This window comes from Littorina saxatilis, linkage group LG10 (genome assembly GCF_037325665.1).
Source record: "Littorina saxatilis isolate snail1 linkage group LG10, US_GU_Lsax_2.0, whole genome shotgun sequence".
NCBI lineage: Eukaryota > Metazoa > Mollusca > Gastropoda > Littorinimorpha > Littorinidae > Littorina > Littorina saxatilis.
In genome coordinates, this window is record NC_090254.1 from 26,972,468 (window position 1) to 26,994,580 (window position 22,113).

Genomic DNA, 22,113 nt, shown 5'->3' on the forward strand with positions numbered 1-22,113 from the left:
ATCATGTGATAGTTTTTCTACATTTCTCTAAATGTAGTCAATAGTACCATACTCACAATGGAAAATAAACTACAGGACATGTATCTACTATTTATGCAGACAGTTACTACAAACAAGTATCAAAGTATATATATGTATATGTACATACACGCTTTATATACAGCCAGTGAAGTCAAATGGTTTTATAAAGCCCCCCCCCCCCCCCTCACTCACACACACACAGTGACTCTCTCTCACTCACACACACACACACACACACACACACACACACACACACACGTGCACGCACACACAAACACACATTTCATAATGCTTCTCACTTTCACATTGCATGAGCAACAAACTGTCAGCTTTTGACAAAAATTGCAAAAAAATGTACAGGGATTTTTTTCATACCAATAAAATGCATCATCTCAAATTCAAAGGCCAAATTTCACAGTAAAAAAAAAGGAACATGAACAATGTCAAAGATATGGCTTCATATTATGATGTTTTCAGACCAACACAGCGGGCATTTCAAAGTCACAACACACATATGTATAGCACACAAGCGGCATTACTACAAAGAATGTATGAAATATTACTGTAAGTACATGGTATAAATTAAGATAGACATGTAAAATAAAACAAAAACAAGAACGTTGTTCGTACCAACACAAAAGAATGATGTTTTTGACTAAAACATTCCTTTTTTAGCTCAAATATAACTTTGTGTCAAAAAACACAGATTTATTTATTTAATTTATATGGGAGATTTATATAGCGCTTGACGTTCTCTAAGCGCTTTACATATTAATTTCTGCCGTGTGAGATGGAATTTTTTACACAATATATCACGCATTCACATCGGCCAGTAAATCTCAAGCCATTACGGCGAATATTTACTTTTCACTGCCTATTATTCCAAGTCACACGGGTATTTGGTGGACATTTTTTCATCTATGCCTAAACATTTTTGCCAGGAAAGACCCTTTTGTCAATCGTGGGATCTTTAACGTGCACACCCCAATGTAGTGTACACGAAGGGACCTCGGTTTTTCGTCTCATCCGAAAGACTAGCACTTGAACCCACCACCTCCCTGGGCTAGGAAAGGGGGAAGAAAATTGTTTACGCCCCGACCCAGGGTCGAACTCGCAACCTCTCGCTTCCGAGGCAAGTGCACTTTACCACTCAGCCACTCTTTCCACCAGATAATTTTGACTGAAACCTTACATTTTGTAGCTCAGGCTCTCATAATTTTTTATCATAACAAATGATGTTTTTGTGACTATTTGTTTGTCTGTTCACTTAAAAGACCATTGGGTCGATATATTCGTGATTGTAACGTAATTTTGTCAATAACAACGTTCCCACAACTTACCTTTCTTGTTTTTTGATAACAAATGATGATTTTGACTGAAGCTCACACTCATCATTTTGCGTTAATGTTACATAAAAGAACCGTTGTTAACTTCGAACATACCCACTACTTTTTCACTCTACTCTTGTTTGCCTTGAAAGAAATACGCACAACTAGTCTTGTGTTATGATAGCGGTCAGGTCAGTAACTCTTTCCTTCACTGGCCTCTTTTTGGAAATAGCCATGGTAAACAATTTATTTTAACCCAAATCCTGAAGTTTTTAAGTCTTTTCCTTTAAATGATAAATATATGCTCTACCTATACAATGGGGACTCTGGACGTTTCCAGAACATTGTACCATCATCCCCCAAAAAGAACTTCAAATTGTAAATATGCTATACCTATTCGGTGGGGACTCAGGACATTTCCAGAACATTGTACCATCATCCCCCAAAAAGAACTTTAAATTGCATTGCATTGACCCGAAATTTATGGTACATATTTTAGTGGAAAAATTCTCAAAACACCAGAAACAAAGTCAGCAACCGGTCATATACATCGATTAATATTTGATCTGACCGGTTTCTTCTTGAAGAATAGGATGTAATCAATGTGTTATAGACTTGGTTTGGCTGAGTAGCATCACAGAATGACCCGTTTCTGTCAGAGCTAGGACTGCCAGGTACTTGTAAAGGAATACCGCGGTACATGTAGATAGCCCAGCTATTGTCTTCCTAATGTTTTTCAACCAATATTCTCATACAATACCACTCTTTTGGTGCGTTAAATGCTTCAGAGTCTATTTTTCTCGAGAACAAAAACATCCTCCAAACAGAGAAAATATTCACCCACTCGAACTAATAACTTTCATTTTAAAAATACTTTAGAAGTGAGCAGCAAGAAGCTGTCTTTAAGTGCATGAACCAATGCAAACAGAATTATGCTTCAAAACATGAGCGACATCTACCAACAACTCATTTTCAAAAAAAATAAATGAAAAAAAATATTATGGCCAGAGTAAGTTTAAGTGATCCATGGACAATGAAATTCAAAACACCAGGAAATAACAAAAACGAGTTTGCGTATTCGTAATCAAACTTTCCAAGTTCTTCAAATAAGACCTAAAATATTCCATTTTTTTTACAGAACGGCATGAAAAGATTGGCCGACTGACACGACATACCCATGCAGGGTTTTGCCTTCAATTCTGTTATGTTATTCATTTACTCTATGTGTAACAGAACTAAGTTGTAAAATATTTGAGAATTCCATGCTGTTACCACCTTTCCTTTAAATTTCCTAAACTGGAAAATGACCTTTCACTTTTCCCAAAGGTTCCCAGACCTTCCAAACCCAATAGGAACAGACTTATAAAGATAACACCTCTGCTTTATCACATTCTCATAATTACAATAGAGTTTTTCGTTCCTGATAAATTCAATATCATTTACGTTTTCATTAGTCTTTTCTTACACAGTTCTTCCCTACATTTCTCGACTGGTTGTTTCCCTTATGTCTGTGTGAGGACTGAGCAAAGCAAGAAACTAATTTTCCGGACTGACAGGATAAGGGTCAGCCCAGAACATCCAAAATGCCCTCAATTTCACTTTTGCTGTAATTTTTTTCAAAAACACATCTTTGCAGAAGAAACTTAGAAAGACAAAAAAGTCTCACCAAGAAAAAAAATACAGGGAAAAAAACCAGTCATCCCCTCTCAACCCAGTTCATTTCTCACATGGTGTACAAGTCTGTAACCTCAGAACTAAACACTTTCACACATTTGCGAAACAGTAATGTCGCACAAGCAACACAGCACACGCTTCATCTGCTGATGTTTACGTCAAATCAGAAATCTGCACTTGCAAACTTCACATTGGTTTTGATTACACGTAGACCCACTTCGTCAACAACACGGGCCAAAGAATCTAGACACAGCCATCGTCGAACGCTGAAGATTACACGTAGAATGAATCGTAGAGTCCACACTCTACAATTTGCTCTCATAATGTGTGTATGCGTGTCTGTCGAAAAATGATGAACGTCACAAACATTGATGAAAGGTCTGCCAACAACACACAGCAATCCATCCACTTGCTCCTGATACTGAGCCTCACTCCCACAGAATAGCGTAAACACTGTCAACAACACGGGGCGAACACAACTAGCTAACACTGACAGTGATACACACAGCACATAACGTTGTCTGCTTCGTCATGTTGCACCAATCTCACTGAGTGTCATGATAACACACACATGGTCAAGTTACTAACGACGGAGCAAGTCCTCACTTTGTCTGTAAGTTGCACCAATTTCACTCAACGCCATGATTACACACATGGTCAAGTTACCAACGACGGAGCAAGTCCTCGCTTTGTCTCTAACCTCCCCGAACACTCACCGGATTTCAAAATCAGGGGTTGAAGTTCAAGGCCTCCGACACGTGCTGGGGAGAGCCCATGTTGGAGGGGGGTCGACTGTTGCTTTGGGAGACGGAGGGGAGGGAGAGATGGTTGGCGGTGGCAGTGACGGGGGAGGGGGCGGCAGAGGAGTGAGATGCGTAGGACATGGGCAGGTCGGCCATGCTGCGGGGAGGACCCAGGAAGCGGGTGTGGTGGGACAGCATTCCTAGGGGCGGGCCGGCATAGTACTGCTCGTGCATGGTGGGTAGCGACATGGGAGCCACCTGGCTGCGCAGGTGAGCGTCCATCAGCTGGGAGTAAGGCTTGTGAGGGGGGTACTGACCCGCTCCCATCCCCATCCCCATCCCCACCATATCTAAGGGAGTCAGGGGCTGCAGCTGGGGCTGCGGGGTGGACACTGACGTGCGCCCGGACATGTTGTTGCTGCTGCTGTTGCCGCCCCCTCCTCCCCCTCCTTTGAGGTTGGCCTGAGAGTGTGCGGGCTGGGGGTGGGGCTGCTGGTTGTTATTGTGGTTGTTGGTGTTCATCGGGGTGTACCCGCTCTGCAGAAGCTGCGAGGACACAGCGGCAGCCGCTGCAGCTGCTGCTCGTTCGATGACCTCCGGGGGCTGCGCCGACATTAGGGCTGGATCGATGCCCGGCAGATTCATCAGCCCCTGTAGCCCCAGACTGGCCATGGTGGCTCGACCGTCCATCCCCCGCAGCCCACCCGCCCCCAGCTGCTGGGCCCCCAGCTGCTGGGCCCCCAGCTGGTTGGAGCTGGAGATGTTGCCGTCCTGCACCTTCTTGCTGCCCATGCCCGCCGCCAGAGTGCGCTCGTAATGGTTGAGTGACTCCACCAGTGAGCGCGGCATGCCCTGCAGGCCCTGTGCAAAGTCCTGCTGCCGCCTCTCTCCGATGATGATGAGATCGTCGTCTGACTCGCTGTCGGACAAGCTCTTCTTGCAGGCCTGGGCGTCAGGGTGGTTGAGGGGGACCATGGTGGGTGCGTCATCGTACAGCTGCTTGTTCTTCTTCTTCCGTCGTTTCTTGACCACCTGCCCGTCCATGGCTTGACCGTCCAGCGGCACCTGCTTGATGTGGATGTGCATCTGGAACGGAAGAACCGAGAAACGTTACAACGTTACAACAATGGAGGTGGACAGGTCTTCTTAGGGTCTAGAAGAACTAGACTTCACTTTTGTGTTCATGCTCTTCAAGATGTATTTCAGTTTGTGTGTTTTTCCTCCTTCCTTTCCCCTTCTACAGATCCCCGTATCGTCCGCCTAGTCAGATATAATATTGCTTTATAAGAGCACGTGTGTAAGCTTTGCTTGTTGTGCTACATTGTTTAATTGATTGTATGAGGGCTTGCTATCTGTAATTTTCTGAATTAATCGTTTAAACCAGTTAGACTTCCCCATGGCAGAATAGTGTGTAGACACAAGTCTACCTGAGGAAAGCGAGGAGAGCAGGTCGAACAACAAAGGGAAGGGACCATACAGACCAGAAAGTAAAATTACCAGCTACATGTACCCACACGTCATGAGCACAGTACTACATGTACCCACACGTCACAAGCACAGTACTACATGTACCCACATGTCACAAGCACAGTACTACATGTACCCACATGTCACAAGCACAGTACTACATGTACCCACACGTCACAAGCACAGTACTACATGTACCCACACGTCACAAGCACAGTACTACATGTACCCACACGTCACAAGCACAGTACTACATGTACCCACATGTCACAAGCACAGTACTACATGTACCCACACGTCACAAGCACAGTACTACATGTACCCACACGTCACAAGCACAGTACTACATGTACCCACACGTCACAAGCACAGTACTACATGTACCCACACGTCACAAGCACAGTACTACATGTACCCACACGTCACAAGCACAGTACTACATGTACCCACATGTCACAAGCACAGTACTACATGTACCCACACGTCACAAGCACAGTACTACATGTACCCAGATGTCACAAGCACAGTACTACATGTACCCACACGTCACAAGCACAGTACTACATGTACCCACACGTCACAAGCACAGTACTACATGTACCAATAAGCTTTTGAAATCACTTTGTACTTGCTTCACCAGAGTCAGACTCTTAAAAAAAAGAAACAGCTCTCTGGTACAATATTAATGGCCATCCCTAACGTTAGGCCGTAAGACCTTAACAAATGGTTCTCAATGCCCCATGCTCGAAGCAAGTCACTGCACTGTAACTGTAAAAACAAAAATACTGGTATTGGTGTGGCATTTTCGTTTTTTGTTTTTTCTTCTGCTTCTACATTCCTGAGCTTTTTAATTATTCTCAGGGTCACCTCATGGTGAGAGTTTTGCTTTCCACACTGATTTTTACCCCACAACATTGGCAGCATGACGCCGTCATCAAGGGATTGCATATAATTATCTGTGTTTTATTTGAAACTTGGGATCTTTAACTACCGCATCTATCTTTGTGCATGTATTTACACACGAGGGTGGTACAATTCCATTCCCTTTAGTGTGCACTGAGCATTGACTTTGGGAAATACAGAAAAATCTTCACCATACCCCAGGGTTCAAACCTATACCAACAGCAATGAACTGGTTACAAAGCAAGCGCGCTTTCCGACTGAGCTACAGACCCGCCCCATAGATTTTCATATTCACAATTACCTGACAAAACAATCTGATTGCAGCCTAATAAATCATGGGTAAGTCGTTTAGCACCACACCAGCCACAAGAACATTATGATAACAAAGAATAAAGACTTGCACTGACAACAAAGAATGAAGACTTGACTGACAACAAAGAATGAAAACTTGCACTGACAACAAAGAAGGAAGACTTGCACTGACAACAAAGAATAAAGACTTGCACTAACCTTCAAGGTGTGTGCTTTGAGACTGCTTTCATTGGTGTAGGATCTGTGACAGATGAGACACTTGTGAATGCGCGTGGACTCCTTTTTGACTTGGTCGTCGTGGTTACGCATGTGGTGCTGTAGGTTGGACAGCTGAGCAAAGGCGCGGTCGCAGCCCTCAAATTTACACTGGTAGGGCTTCTCACCTGAAACCAGCACCACAGTAATGTCGCATTAATTAAGACAAATTGGCGCGGTCGCAGCCCTCAAATTTACATTGGTAGGGCTTCTCACCTGACACCAGCACCACAGTAATGTCGCATTAATTAAGACAAAGGCGCGGTCGCAGCCCTCAAATTTACATTGGTAGGGCTTCTCACCTGAAACCAGCACCACAGTAATGTCGCATTAATTAAGACAAAGGCGCGGTCGCAGCCCTCAAATTTACACTGGTATGGCTTCTCACCTGAAATCAGCACCATCGTTGTCACAATCTCACATTAATGAAGACATAACATTTTCACTTTTTCAAGTTTTTCGTCTGAAATCACCATCACCATTGTCACATTCATTATGTCCACACAAAATCTCTAGCATTGTGGTCACATTCATTAAAACATAAGATTTCACTTTTTCTTTGTCAAGCATTTCATCTGAAACCACCATCATCACAGCCGCATTCATTAGGTCCCCCCCCCCCCCCCCCCCCCCCCACAAATCTCTAACATTGTTGTCACATTAATTCAGACAAAAATGTAATCACTTCTTCTTCTTGGTAGAAATGTATTATCACCGTCACTGTTTAGCAGGCAACCACAGTGAGAGTCAACGTCTACATTCAAAGTGTAATGATGAAACGAGACCTCAAAAATCATTATTATCAGATGGCATGGGATGAAGGGTGCTTATGAATCAGTATTTTGCTCAAAACAATGGAGTTTTGTAAGCAAGAGTACTCCATTCACTGCTCAGTTCTACTCCCAAACCCAGCGCACTTTGGGAAGAAAAATGGTACATTAACAAGGTGAAAGTAATGAAATGTATTTCAGGCTATCGGCACACAGCTTGCTCTTTTATCCAATGGGGGGGGGGGGGGGGGGGGACGGGGGGTTGGAGAAGGCCCTACAGTATTTAGACCACTAGCATAGTAAAGAATCTCTCTGTAGCAGACAGAAGGATGTCCATACAAGTTACAACATCAAAACAAACAATACCGTTGAAGCAAGAAAAGGGAAGCGACTGGGGCTTGACCAATTGCCAGTCCACCATGACATACTGCACTCTTTTAATCTAAGTTTAATGCCAGTTAATAAAAAAATCCAATAATTCCAATTTTTACACTCACACAATCCGATATAAAAACAAAATGAGGGAGGTTGGATCAGCAAATTATTTTGCAATGTCTCTGTGCAAACACCTGTGCTGTAGCAATGACAGGATAAAACTAATGAAAGGCAAACACTGCATACAGTAACGTAGAAACGATTTGCGTTGAGCAGTGGGTTATAGCAAACATTTATGCAACACCAGAAGCAAAAAGCTCAAGCAAAGATCTCAGTATGAATCAGAAAAATGTACCTATACAAAACAGAAAATCAGTTAATCATCTAGCATTCACACAAAGAGAGTGTCAATTATTCCGTCCAAGCCTGAACATTTGGGAGAAAATTTGTAATAAAAAATATGATAAATTTTTACAAAAGATAAGAAAGAAACAAGCTAGTATAACCCTTTTTCTGGCCCTCCCCCTCCCCTGGAAAGCAGTACTAAAAATATGTATATCAAAGAAACAAAAAGAAGAAAGATACAGAGAAATAGTTTAAAATGCAAGGAATAGACGATGTTAGGAATATCTTGACTGCCGGGCTTATATTGGCCATGGAAAAGTTGCACCAGACAACTCCAATGATTTACAGATTCAAGCTATCACACAAAATGTAATACCTCTAACGTGTATGTTTTGCAGTGTCCGCTAAATACGCCTTTTTCTTCTGAAAATATGCTCATCAGAATTCACTGTGATGCCATGACGGCTTGATCCAGCAGCGATTTATTGGGTCACTGTATTAAACGGTTGCAGCTATTCCAATAGCCCAAAAAAGGCAGAGTTCTCCAAAATGTGTCTATTACAGTGGTACCTGTCTAACAACCTGAAAATGTAACCGAAATATGGACGTTATATGGAGGGGTCGTACTCAAATTGGCGTTTAGTTTTGCAAAACATCCACTTTTACAACGCACTTTCAAAGGTTAAAAAAAAAGAGCTAATGTGGACAAAAAGTGGTAGGAATAGTCTGAATATCATTACTTTGTGATATGAGCATAGAAAGAGTCAAACAAATGTGCTGGGTTTTTCACGGAGCTCACCTGTATGAAGGCGAGTGTGCTGTTGTAGATGTGTCAGCTGTTTGAATGCTCGTTCACAGAATTGGCAAAGATATCTGCGATCCTCAACTTTGTCCGTTCCCCCTTTGTCTAAATAACAGATTTTAGAAAATAAAAACTTCCCGTTAGACTGGAAAGGAAAGGAACCAATGTTATAAAAAAAAACATAATTCTGTATTGATATCTGCAATGAGATATGAAATGAAATCTTTCAATTAAATTCTGTCAACTAAAATTGTCAGTTTTCACTTTCTTTGAGCAACAGTTAAATAAACACTTTCCGTTAGACTGGAAAGGAAGCACCTTGCCCGCAGAGTGGAACTTGGTACCCATGAGTGTTATTAAAGCAAAAGTTCTGTTGTGAAATCTGTAAATGACATATCTTTGAAATCTATGTGATAACTTCAAGAGTCGTTCCAAAGATAATTGTTTTCTAACCTGCCACTCTGTAGTCATTCTTATTGTAATCCTACATCTTCCTCCTTCTAGAACAAAAAAGTCTGAAGCTGCCACTAAAAGAAAACCGAAACATCTCGTTCACAAAATGGTTTCACTTCATAAACATGATTTTTTAAGACTATGTTGTGTCTTTTGGTTTGATCAGATTTAATTAAGCAGCAGGAGAACAAAACTGCACCAACGTTAATTTCAACATCAAAGCAAAGGGGTGCTAGAGCATGTGCAACTACAGACAGAAGAAAATGAGCTGGAAATAATATCATGAAAAAAACACAAAATAAAGTCTGTTCAGGCATGAAACAAATCATTCAATCATGCACACAGTGTGAATCCAGACTAATAGAATAAAATTATATGGCAGCAAACAAGACATAACATCAATAAATAATAATGTATCGATTGGACATTGGATTTCCCTTCTTTGAGCCATGTGACGTCAGAGGCCTACAAAACTTCATATTTGGGCGTTTCTGGTTGACCGAAACTTCAAAGGAACTACAAAACACACGTCATGTGTTTGATTGCATGTGTGTGTGCTCGTTCAATCGTCAAAACAACAACAAAGTCAGTACATGACGTGTGTTTTGTAGTTCCTTTGAAGTTTCGGTCAACCTGAAACGACCAAATATGAAGCTAATTATGAAGTTATGTGTTTGATTGCATGTGTGTGTGCTCGTTCAATCGTCAAAACAACAACAAAGTCTGTACCTAAAAGGAATTCGATCGATACATAAATGTTATTTGCGTTTTTGACCAAAATATGACATTTTACACAGATCTCGACAGTCATTGTTCACCTCGACCGCTATCGCGGTCTCGGAGAACAATGACTGTCTCGATCTGTGTAAAATGTCATATTTTGGTCAAAACGCAAATAACGTATAATAAACAATATTGCTATTTCATATGTTACGTGGATTTCCATTGGTCAATTGGGCAAAACTGAGCTCAGTGCAAAGGTGATATCGACGACCTCTTTATTGCTTCCCCACTTCAAAAACAAAAACACCTAAATTTAAAAACAAACAAATATATATGAAAATGTAATGATCCCAGAATTTAGTTGAGCAAGTGACTAAAGACTTTATGAAAGAAAAGACATTTGGAAATACTGAAAAGTGCAAGAAATGAGTGAACAAAAAGAAATAATAATCAGAGGGAGGGATATGGAACAGCCAAAACTGAGACAAATACTTTTGTAATTTCTTTACGGTAAATACAAAATGTCCAGAGAATTAGCAATATATCTAACATTGACTGACTGTGTGATGATATCTTCTGCTATTGGTCTGTTTCGACAGTGATATCAAAATCTCGACCTCCTGTCTTGATTTTGATATCACTGTCTCAACAGACCATAGCAGAAGATATCATCACACAGTCTGTCAATATTGGGTACAATTGGTTCATTCATTTACAAGAGCATGCGGTTACAGAATATGTTAAACAAAACAAGTCGCGTAACGCAAAAATACAACATTTAGTCAAGCTGTCGAACTCACAGAATGAAACTGAACGCACTGCAATTTTTCAGCAAGACCGTATACTCGTAGCATTGTCAGTGAAATTGACAAGAAGAGCGGGGTAGTAGTTGCGCTGAGAAGGATAGCATGCTTTTCTGTACCTCTCTTCGCTTTAACTTTCTGAGCGTGTTTTTAATCCAAACATATCATATCTATATGTTTTTGGAATCAGGAACTGAGAAGGAATAAGATGAAAGTGTTTTTAAATCGATTTCGGAATTTTAATTTTGATCATAATTTTTATATTTTTAATTTTCAGAGCTTGTTTTTAATCCAAATATAACATATTTATATGTTTTTGGAATCCGAAAATGATGAAGAATAAGATAAACGTAAATTTGGATCGTTTTATAAAAAATTTTTTTTTTTACAATTTTCAGATTTTTAATGACCAAAGTCAATAATTAATTTTTAAGCCACCAAGCTGAAATGCAATACCGAAGTCCGGCCTTCGTCGAAGATTGCTTGGCCAAAATTTCAATCAATTTGATTGAAAAATGAGGGTGTGACAGTGCCGCCTCAACTTTTACAAAAAGCCCGGTATGACGTCATCAAAAACATTTATCGAAAAAATGAAAAACACGTCCGGGGATATCATTCCCAGGAACTCTCATGTAAAATTTCATAAAGATCGGTCCAGTAGTTTAGTCTGAATCGCTTTACACACACAGACAAACAGACAGACAGACACACACACACACACACACATACACCACGACCCTCGTCACGATTCCCCCTCTATGTTAAAACATTTAGTCAAAACTTGACTAAATGTAAAAAGGATTCATGCACATTGTACTGCATTGGAGCTGACGCTGACTGCATGAACATTGTAAACTTAACACAAAATTACCGCCAACAAAGACAGACCTGGTATATATGGATCCCGTCTCCCGAAAATTCATTGAATCCTTAAACAATCAATAACACTGTAACAGCTAGAAGACCGCAACACAGTGGCCTAAGTGGTAAGGCGTCCGCTCAGTGAGCGGGAGGTCGTGGGTTCAAACCCTGGCCGGGTCATACCTAAGACTTTAAAATTGGCAATCTAGTGGCTGCTCCACCTGGCGTCTGGCATTATGGAGTTAGTGCTAGGACTGGTTGGACCGGTGTCAGAATAACGTGACTGGGTGAGACATGAAGCCTGTGCTGCGACTTCTGTCTTGTGTGTGGCGCACGTTAAATGTCAAAGCAGCACCGCCCTGATATCACCCTTCGTGGTTGACTGGGCGTTAAGCAAACAAACAAACAAACAAACAAACAGCTAGAAGGACAGCAATTATAGAACTATTTTCACGGTTGAGGATTTATGTCATGACTATAAACAATGGAACACACATGCATTAGCACTATTTTCTTTCCATTTTAAACACTCTATTGCTCAGAAACCTTTTCTTCTCTCCTTTAAACAGTTACACACACAAAACTCGTACCTGCAAAATGATTCAGAAAGATGTCTGTGTAGTTTCTTGAAAACATGAAAAAGTGAACAACACATGTAGACACCAAAGAAATAACAAGAGAGCCGACATCTCCGAACAATCAAAGAAAATAATTTGAAATTTAGAAAACCACAAACGAGTGAACTTTCAAGGATAATGACAAACGCGCGGTTGGGAAGAGCAGCAGTGCTAAACTCATGAAAACCAAACAAAACAGAAAATAGACGATTGTTTGAAAATAACTGTGTCTCTCTGGGTTTGTTTTCCTTTTGGCTGTGGAAAAGTTGTGCCCCTTTAAACAGTGAAGTAACCACATTCCATTGTTGAGTGGAGGAAAGCGATCACGGCGTCATAGGATTGATGTGCATGTTATACAGTGTCCGCTCCTTATGAGAGTATGCTCATTGGAGCTTAAAATTCACTGCCACTATATGATTGTTTTCATATTCTGACCACTTGCCACAATTATTTGTGTTTGCTTCACTGATTTAAATGGGCGCAACTCTTCCTCGGCCAATAAAAACCCAACAAAGTTATTTCCAGGATACATCCATCAATATATGTCAGTGCACTGCCACCTGCCAAAATGAACCAATGCCACGTACTGCAATGCAAATTTAAAAAAGCAAGCCAGCCAGCCATCTACTCACACCAAAAACCTTAAAGACAAGCATGAATTCTGCAAAATATGCAGATGACATTTCATTGGAGAGAAAAGTAAGTCTCAAACTGTGCATTCATTCGAGAGTACAGAGGCTGTGATAACAACAACAACAACAACACCAACACCAACACCAACACCAACACCAACAACAACAACAACAACACAAGTCGACGCGTGTGGCGAAATGACTACATTTAGTCAAGCTGTCGAACTCACAGAATGAAACTGAACGCACTGCATTTTTTCACCAAGACCATATAGCATTGTCAGTCCCCCACTCATAAAAAAAAAGGCAGAAAAATTGACAAGCCAGTACAGCGTGGTAGTGGTTGCGCCGAGCAGGATAGCACGCTTTTCTGAATCTCTATTCTTTTTAACTTTCTGAGCTTGTTTATAATCCAAACATATCATATCTATATGTTTTTTGAATCAGGAACCGACAAGGAATAAGATGAAATTGTTTTTAAATCCATTTCGGAAATTTAATTTTAATCCTAATATTCATATTTTTAATTTTCAGAACTTGTTTTTAATCCGAATATAACATTTTTTTTTTTAAATCAGAAATTGATGAAGAATAAGATAAAATTATTTTTGGATCGTTTTGTAAAAAAAATAATTTTAATTACATTTACTATTATCAGATTTTTAATGATCAAACTCATGAATTAATTTTTAAGCCTCCAAGCTGAAAGTCCAGTCTTTGTCGAATATTGCAAAATTTCAATCCATTTGATCAAAAAATGAGGGCATGACAGTGCGGACTCAACTTTCACAAAAACCTGGATATGACATCATCAAAGACATTTATTGAAAAAATGAAAAAAACATCTGAGGATATCATACTCAGGAACTCTCACGTAAAGTTTCACGAAGATCGGTCAGTAGTTTTCTCTGTATCGTTGTACACATACACACACACAGACACACACACAGACACACACACACACACACAATTACACCACAACCCTCGTTTCGATTCCCCATCTTGACTAAATGTAAAACCAGACACACAGCAAAACACTGAGAAGTTAACACAAACACTGTCAATTTTAGTAACTAAAATAAAGACTGCCTTGTTCACTTTCCTAAAATTGTTTTCCCACTTTTGTTCCTAGCAGCTCTAGGCACAAACTGGAGAGAGAAAAATGAGGGAGAGAGAGAGAGAGACTGTGTGTGTGTGTGTGTGTGTGTGTGTGTGTGTGTGTGTGTGTGTGTGTGTGTGTCCGATCCTATAACTTTTTATTACATTTTTCAACAACAACAACAAACAACAACAAAAAACGAGTGCAAAAAACGCAATGAAAGCGAAAGCGCCCGAGTCGCACACTTATTTCCCTGTCAAGTAGGTTTAATTTGTACACATTAGAAAAAAAAGTTTAAAAAAAAAAAAGTGATTGCCTACCTACCTACCCTATTTTTTTTGGCTATGTTACCGTAACCACACCTATTTTTTTTTTTTGCCTAATCCAAATATAACATACTAGCAATGAATCAAGAAACTAAAACCCAGGTGCACATCTGCGGCACCTAGGGAGTGTACATGCACACTATCTTGTTCCTGCCTCTTGCCATCTCAGAGGTATGGCGACCACAGACAGACAGACACACACACAGACAGACACTCTCTTTTATTTATATGTATAGATATATATGTTTTGGGAATGAGAAAATGATGGAGAATAAGATAAACGTAAATTTGGATCGTTTTATAAAAATTTTTTTTTTTTACAATTTTCAGATTATTAATGACCAAAGTCATGAATTAATTTTTAAGCCACCAAGCTGAAATGCAATACCGAAGTCCAAGCTTCGTCGGAGATTACTTGACCAAAATTTCATCCAATTTGGTTGAAAAATGAGAGCGTGACAGTGCCGCCTCAACTTTCACGAAAAGCCGGATATGACGTCATCAAAGACATTTATCAAAAAAATGAAAAAAAACGTCCGAGGATATCATACCCAGGAACTCTCATGTCAAATTTCATAAAGATCGGTCCAGTAGTTTAGTCTGAATCGCTCTACACACACACACAGAGACAGACACACAGACACCAGGACCCTCGTCTCGATTCCCCCCTCTACGTTAAAACATTTAGTCAAAACTTGACTAAATGTAAAAATCAAAGAGACCGCCTGAGTACCAGTCAAACAACTTGTGATAATGCCTGTTTCAGCTACATGTACTAGGTACTACCCTGGCCATGTTTCCTCTCAAGACATCAAAGAGACCGCCCCATAGGTTAAACTCGGTCACTGACCCCGGTGCAGGAAGTGTTTCCTCTCTCAGATATGACAGGGGAACCACCTCTCATAGCTAAAACTGGGTCATTGACCCCTGGGAAGAAGGTCAGTGTCAAGGCATCACAATGGACCTGCCTTTGATCTCGCTGCACACACAGAGCACACATATTTCCACTCTGTATTCTTCCTTTGATGTGCGGCTTATTTTCATTCTTCGATTGTTACCAGTATACTTTTACTTGTGTTTGTGTATTTTTGTCTTTGGAGAGAATTATTGACATCAGTTCGTTGTAGCCTTGTGACTTTTAGAGACAAAACGGCTCTGGGGCGAATGAAAACGTGTTTGTTATAAGAGGGGTTCGTTATGCAAATGAGTTCAAAAGGTTCGTTGTAGCCGGAAAGTAACAAGTAAGAAATAGAAGGCTGTCTGCCGGGAAATCAATGGCAGTTCGTTAAAAGCGGGATTTCGTTATACCCAGGTTCGTTATAGCTGGACTCCACTGTAGTACAGTCACTTAGTATGTGTCTGAAACAAGGAGCACAGGTTAAAAGTTTGCCTCACTAAAAGCAAGAGTATTCACTCTTTCACAACCCATACAACCCCGACAGAGTTATTTCAGGACTTCATCTATTACACCAAACTATCCACAAATATAAAATATAAATTCCCAACACCCTTTTATGATGATGTTCTGTACGTAGCAAACACAACTATTCATATTCTTACAAAAAAGTGTGTTTTGCCCTACCTGTTTTGATGTGACTCATCACACAACTACATGTACTACTCATGTGTTAAATGGTATGTGCCATTCACTGGCTGAACTTTAATGAGCTCTATGTGTCAATGATTTAAATGCATCATTAACTATAATCCACAAATATACCCTTCAAAATGTAAGGACTGGCTAGGAAAATGTATACAATCCTTACACATTTCAGCCCTGCAAGTCCAACAAATGGTGTACTCGCCTTTGGCTAGTGATTCTGAAAATTTACTAGCCAGAGAGCAAACTTTACTAGCCAAACCAACAATTTGTTTCAGCAACTTTACTCGAATTTGGCGAGTAGATGAACATTTCTACTGACGTCAGTTACATGTTTCTACTCCGCGACAAAAATACTCGCCAGTTTCATGTTTCTACTCCGCGACAAAAATACTCGCCAGTTTCAGGCCTGCATTTGCATTTGTCTTGCATTATTTCCCCAAGCCAAATGTCTCAACATGTGTACTCTCCTGAAACCTGTGATTAGGATCCTCACTTGCATGTATACATATAGGTGCAAATGAAGTGCTAAAAGTGGCCCGACACCAAACTACTTCCAGACGTAGAGGCGTCGCAGAAAGCTTCTGACATAAAAGAGAAGGCAGCGTGTGGCCAAAGAATGGTTATAACACACAAAAAACACAATCCAGCTAAACAAAACAGTGTAGATAATTGATTTGACATTCTCCTTGTATGTGAATTTTTGTCGATATTTCAATTTGTGCCTGATGCTTCTGTCACGTCGATTTTGGGGGTACCCTTATCTGAGCGGCAGTCACGTGATCCCTGTAAAAGAAATCTTTGATCCGAAAGGTGTGCCAGATAGTCAAGTTGACTGTCATAAATGTCATAGAAAGTTTAAATCAAATGACACAGGAATTAATGCTTTGGTTGGGGTGCAGAATTTGTTGCAATAATGTTTTTGCTAAGTTGAGCTTACCTGCATGGAAAGGTGTGTTAAATGCTGAATTTGACATACAGCATACACAATACAGCGAAGACAGCTTTACCTGTGTGTACGATAATGTGCCTGTGTTTAGAGATTCAATTCTAACACAGTTCATGAAGAAAGCAGCTTAACTGAATATGTGTATGTGTGTTTCTGCAGGTAGCTGAGTTGCTTGAAGGCTTACCTGTGTGGACACATGCATGCTACAAAAAGTGGTTGCATACCTACAGGTGTCAAGGCTTCATGAAGAAAGCAGCTTACCTGTGGGGATGAAAGCCAGTTCTCACATTGGTGCCTTACACTTACAGCATGTGATGCAGGTAGCTTAGGGATAGCCGCTACTGTGTCTGAGATACAACATACAGTGATGACAGCTTACCTGTGTGGATGAGAGCCACATTGGTGCCTTAATTCATACAGCATGTGATGCAGGCAGCTTACCTGCATGGACAGTAGCTGCTGCATCTAACATGCAACATACAGTGACAACAGCTTACCTGTATGGATGAGAGCCACATTGGTACCTACAGCATGTGATGAAGACTACAGCATAAATGACATACAACATACAGTGATGACAGCTTACCTGTGTGGACGAGAGCCACATTGGTACCTACAGCATGTGATGAAGACTACAGCATATGACATACAACATACAGTGATGACAGCTTACCTGTGTGGATGAGAGCCACATTGGTACCTACAGCATGTGATGAAGGCAGCTTACCTGTACGGACAGCAGCTACAGCTGTGAGCATCTGACATACAACATACAGTAATGACAGCTTACCTGTATGGATGAGAGCCACATTGGTACCTACAGCATGTGATGAAGACCACAGCATCTGACATACAACATACAGTGATGACAGCTTACCTGTGTGGATGAGAGCCAGGTCTCACATTGGGTCTACAGCATGTGATGAAGTCAGCTTACCTGTAGGGACAGCAGCTACAGCATATGACATACAACACACCGTGACGATCAACAGCTTACCTGTGTGGATGCGCGTGTGCTGCTGCAGGTGGCTGAGCTGCTTGAAGGCGCGCTCGCAGTAGGAGCAGGTGTACTTGCGGATGTTGGTGTGCACCAGGGAGTGCTGCGCCAGCTGCTGCTTGCTGCGGAACGTCTTCAGACAGATGGTGCACAGGTGAGGTCGCTGGGACGACGACGCCAGGTCCATCCCCATCTCTGACGTGTTGACCCCCTGGGAGTGCATCTGCAGGGAGGAGGAGGTGGAGGATGAGGAGAGCGGGGGAGGGGGGACGGAGTGGGAAGGAAGTGGGTGGTGTTCTAGGTCCAGGGTCTGCATGGACTGATGCTGTAGCTGCTGTTGATGGGACGGTGGTGGAGGCTGTTGTTGCTGTTGTTGGTGGGGGTTGTGGTGGGGGGAAATAGGCTCATGCTGAGGGTTGCCCCCGACCCCCTGGGAATGGGAATGGGAGTGACCCCCCACGGGCTGACCGTGAGTGCCCCCCACCCCCTGAGAGTGGTTCTGTTGCTGGGACATCTGCTGGTGATGATGTGACGACTGAGAATTCTGAAGCTGCTGCTGTTGTTGTTGCTGTTGTTGTTGGTGGTGCTGTTGCTGTTGTTGCTGACGGTGCTGTTGCTGCTGTTGCTGATGTTGTTGGAGCAGGGAGTGTGGTATCTGCAGCGACCCCTGAGGGTGGTTCTGGTCCGATCCCCCCAAGGCTCCGACCGGGAGGACGTCTGACAGCTCGCCATGGCTAGCGGACATAAGCCAGTAAGTCAGGAATAGTTTGAAATTCTCATAGTAGGGGTCCATCTTAACCCTCCACACTCATATTGATTTTTGTGTCTTCCTTGTCTGTACTACTACCTACAGGCACATCTCTATCTCTCCCCTTCTTTTCTTTTCCTCCTCAAACAAGCCTGGGCTACTAGTACTAGCTCGCCACAATTTTACAACCACACATAAAATCTTTAAAAGCCACAGGAACACACTACTTGCATATTGCCACACTGCTATAGCTCAACATGATGGCATTTCTATTTCTTCTTTTTTTTCTCTCCCTGGGCAGTGAAAATCTTTTTAATGCGGCAAGTTCAAAGCAAGCATTTTGACATTTTGCAACAAAGTCTGCCCTAGCAGTAGTCGTGCACAGACAAACACACAACACAGGCCCGCGCTACACACCCATAACACACAAGGAGAGAGAGAAATTAAATTGATGTTCTATCAGCACAGACTGCCAGTGACAAAATCAAGCAAACAGCAATGTAATTTATGACGAATGCCACCGCTCCGAAGCTAGTGAAGCTAGTGAACCGCCAGGCTGTTTCCTTTAAAAACACAACATATTTTTCTATTCGATCCAATTTGGTAGGAGGCCGCACTCTGGTAACATTGACCCGAATTTTTCTTTCTTCTTTTTTCCCCCCTCTGACTAAGGCATATTCAGCTGTACACTTCAATTGAGTCGTAGTACGTTCCCCCCTTCGCACACACGATCTCTCACACACTGGCAAAAGAATAGTCCTGGAATTCGACACCTCTGTGGAATTCTCCACACCACTTCAGAACTTTTCAGACTGTCACTAAAAGTACAGCACACAGTACCAGTAGCACTAAACGCAGACATCCCGTTCAACAGTGGCTGGTGAAAAAAAGTACACACATCCTGAACAATGCTGTGTTAAGAGTTTGGCCCAACAACACCAAGTGAAATATCTTTCAGCTACAAAATTCAAATATTCACGGTTGTGACGTCTGTTTTACACGAACTGAGGAGAGAGGGTTGTGAGGATCAGAAAAAAAGACCCAACATATGATTATGCGTGTGTGTGCGTGCGTGCGCGTGTGTGTGTGCGAGTGTCTATTACTTCAAGCCCGCCCGCAGCTTGCTAAAAAATAAAAATAAAAAATAAAAAAAAATTATATGAAAGAAAAAAAGTTGAAGCAAACACTTTAATCATAAAGCCTCCGCGACCCAGTGTGTGCCGGAAAAGAAGGGGCGAAAAAAAATGCGAACTACATCAATACTTTTTTTCCTACGCTCTTTTTTTTCCCCCCATAACATTTTCCTCTCTCCCTCTCTCTTTCGGATATTTTTTTTAAATTCTCTTTTCGTTATCTTGTTTCATATGACGAGTTATGTTCTCCCTCATTCAGTGTGCAAGCGCTACAGCTTCTCTACCATCTAGTTTCTTTTGTAACCCCCCCCTCTCTCTCTCTCTCTCTTTCTTTCTCTCTGAGTCTCTATCTCTCTCTCTCTCTCCACTCACTTTTTCTCCCAAGAAAATCTGTGAAAAGGGTCCGCATAATTCTCTCCGACTTTGATCCTGTATTTCGCATAACTAACAGATTGCGGGCATGCAATTTATACAGACATGGAGCATATCCCCCCCCCCCCCCCCCCCCCCCTCTCTCTCTCTCTCTCCGAATGTCCTTCAGTGCGGTTCAGTTACAATGCACTTTTGTGGAGGGAGGAAGAGAGTGCACGAGGGAAGGATAGTGTATGAGTGCGTGTATGTCTGTGTCATTCAATGGTAATTAGCTCTTTTTACATTTAGTCAAGTTTTGACTAAATGTTTTAACATAGAGGGGGAATCGAGACGAGGATCATGGTGTATGTGTGTATGTGTGTGTGTGTCTGTGCGTGTGTAGAGCGATTCAGAGTAAACTACTGGACCGATCTTTATGAAATTTGACATGAGAGTTCCTGGGTATGATATCCCCGGACGTGTTTTTCATTTTTTCGATAAATGTCTTTGATGACGTCATATCCGGCTTTTTGTAAAAGTTGAGGCGGCACTGTCACACCCTCATTTTTCAATCAAATTGATTGAAATTTTGGCCAAGCAATCTTCGACGAAGGCCGGACTTCGGTATTGCATTTCAGCTTGGTGGCTTAAAAATTAATCAATGACTTTGGTCATTAAAAATCTGAAAATTGTAAAAAAAATTTAAAAAAATTTATAAAACGATCCAAATTTACGTTCATCCTATTCTTCATCATTTTCTGATTCCAAAAACATATAAATATGTTATATTTGAATTAAAAACAAGCTCTGAAAATTAAAAAAATTAAAAATTATGATCAAAATTAAATTTTTCAAATCAATTCAAAAACACTTTTATCTTATTCCTTGTCGGTTCCTGATTCCAAAAACATATAGATATGATATGTTTGGATTAAAAACACGCTCAGAAAGTTAAAACGAAGAGAGGTACAGTAAAGCGTGCTATGAAGCACAGCGCAACCGCTACCGCGCCAAACAGGCTCGTCACTTTCACTGCCTTTTGCACTAGCGGCGGACTACGTTCAATTTCATTCTGTGAGTTCCACAGCTTGACTAAATGTAGTAATTTCGCCTTACGCGACTTGTTTTTAAATGCAGAGGGAAAAAAAATGCAGAGGAAAAAAAAAAAAAGTCGCGTAATGCGAAAATACAACATTTAGTCAAGCTCAGTCGAACTCACAGAATGAAACTGAACGCATTGCATTTTTTTCCGCAACACCGTACACTCGTAGCATCATCTGTCCACCGCTCGTGGCAAAGGCAGTGAAATTAACAATCCAGAAAAGCGCGGTAGCGGTTGCGCTGAGGAGGATAGCATGCTTTTCTATATATATCTCTATTCTTTTTAACTGACTGAACGTGTTTTTAATTCAAACATATCATATCTATATGTTTTTTTAATCAGGAACGGACAAGGAATAAGATGAAATTGTTTTTAAATCGATTTTGGAAATTTAATTTTAATCATAATTTTTATATTTTTAATCTTCAGAGCTTGTTTTTAATCCGAATATAACATATTTATATGTTTTTGGAATCGGAAAATGTTGAAGAATACGATAAACGTAATGTTGGATCGTTTTATAAAACAATAATTTTAATTACAATTTTCAGATTTTTAATGACATTAATTAATGTTTAAGCCTCCAAGCTGAAATGCGATACCAAAGTCCGGCCTTCGTCGAAGATTGCTTGGCCAAAATTTCAATCAATTTGATTGAAAAACAAGAAGGGCAAAGCCCATACGACTCACATGCTTGACCTTGACCTAGCAATGACATCATACA

At 41.1% G+C, this 22,113-nt stretch overlaps 1 protein-coding gene across 2 annotated transcripts in view; it reads right to left on the minus strand.

The window, feature by feature from the left end:
* Nucleotides 1–363: 363 nt before the first annotated feature.
* Nucleotides 364–22,113, minus strand: part of LOC138978518 (uncharacterized) — a 32,841-nt gene continuing 11,091 nt past the window's right edge. The window contains exons 2-4 of one of the 2 annotated variants that reach the window (XM_070351255.1): nt 18,056–18,789; nt 6,647–6,831; nt 364–4,852 (exon numbers count right to left, since the gene is read on the minus strand). In XM_070351255.1, coding sequence (XP_070207356.1) covers nt 3,752–4,852; nt 6,647–6,831; nt 18,056–18,789 — 2,020 coding nt within the window. In that variant the 3' untranslated portion in view covers nt 364–3,751. Of the gene's footprint in view, nt 4,853–6,646; nt 6,832–18,055; nt 19,175–22,113 lie in introns of those variants that run through there. The other variant, XM_070351254.1, reaches the window with a different exon arrangement.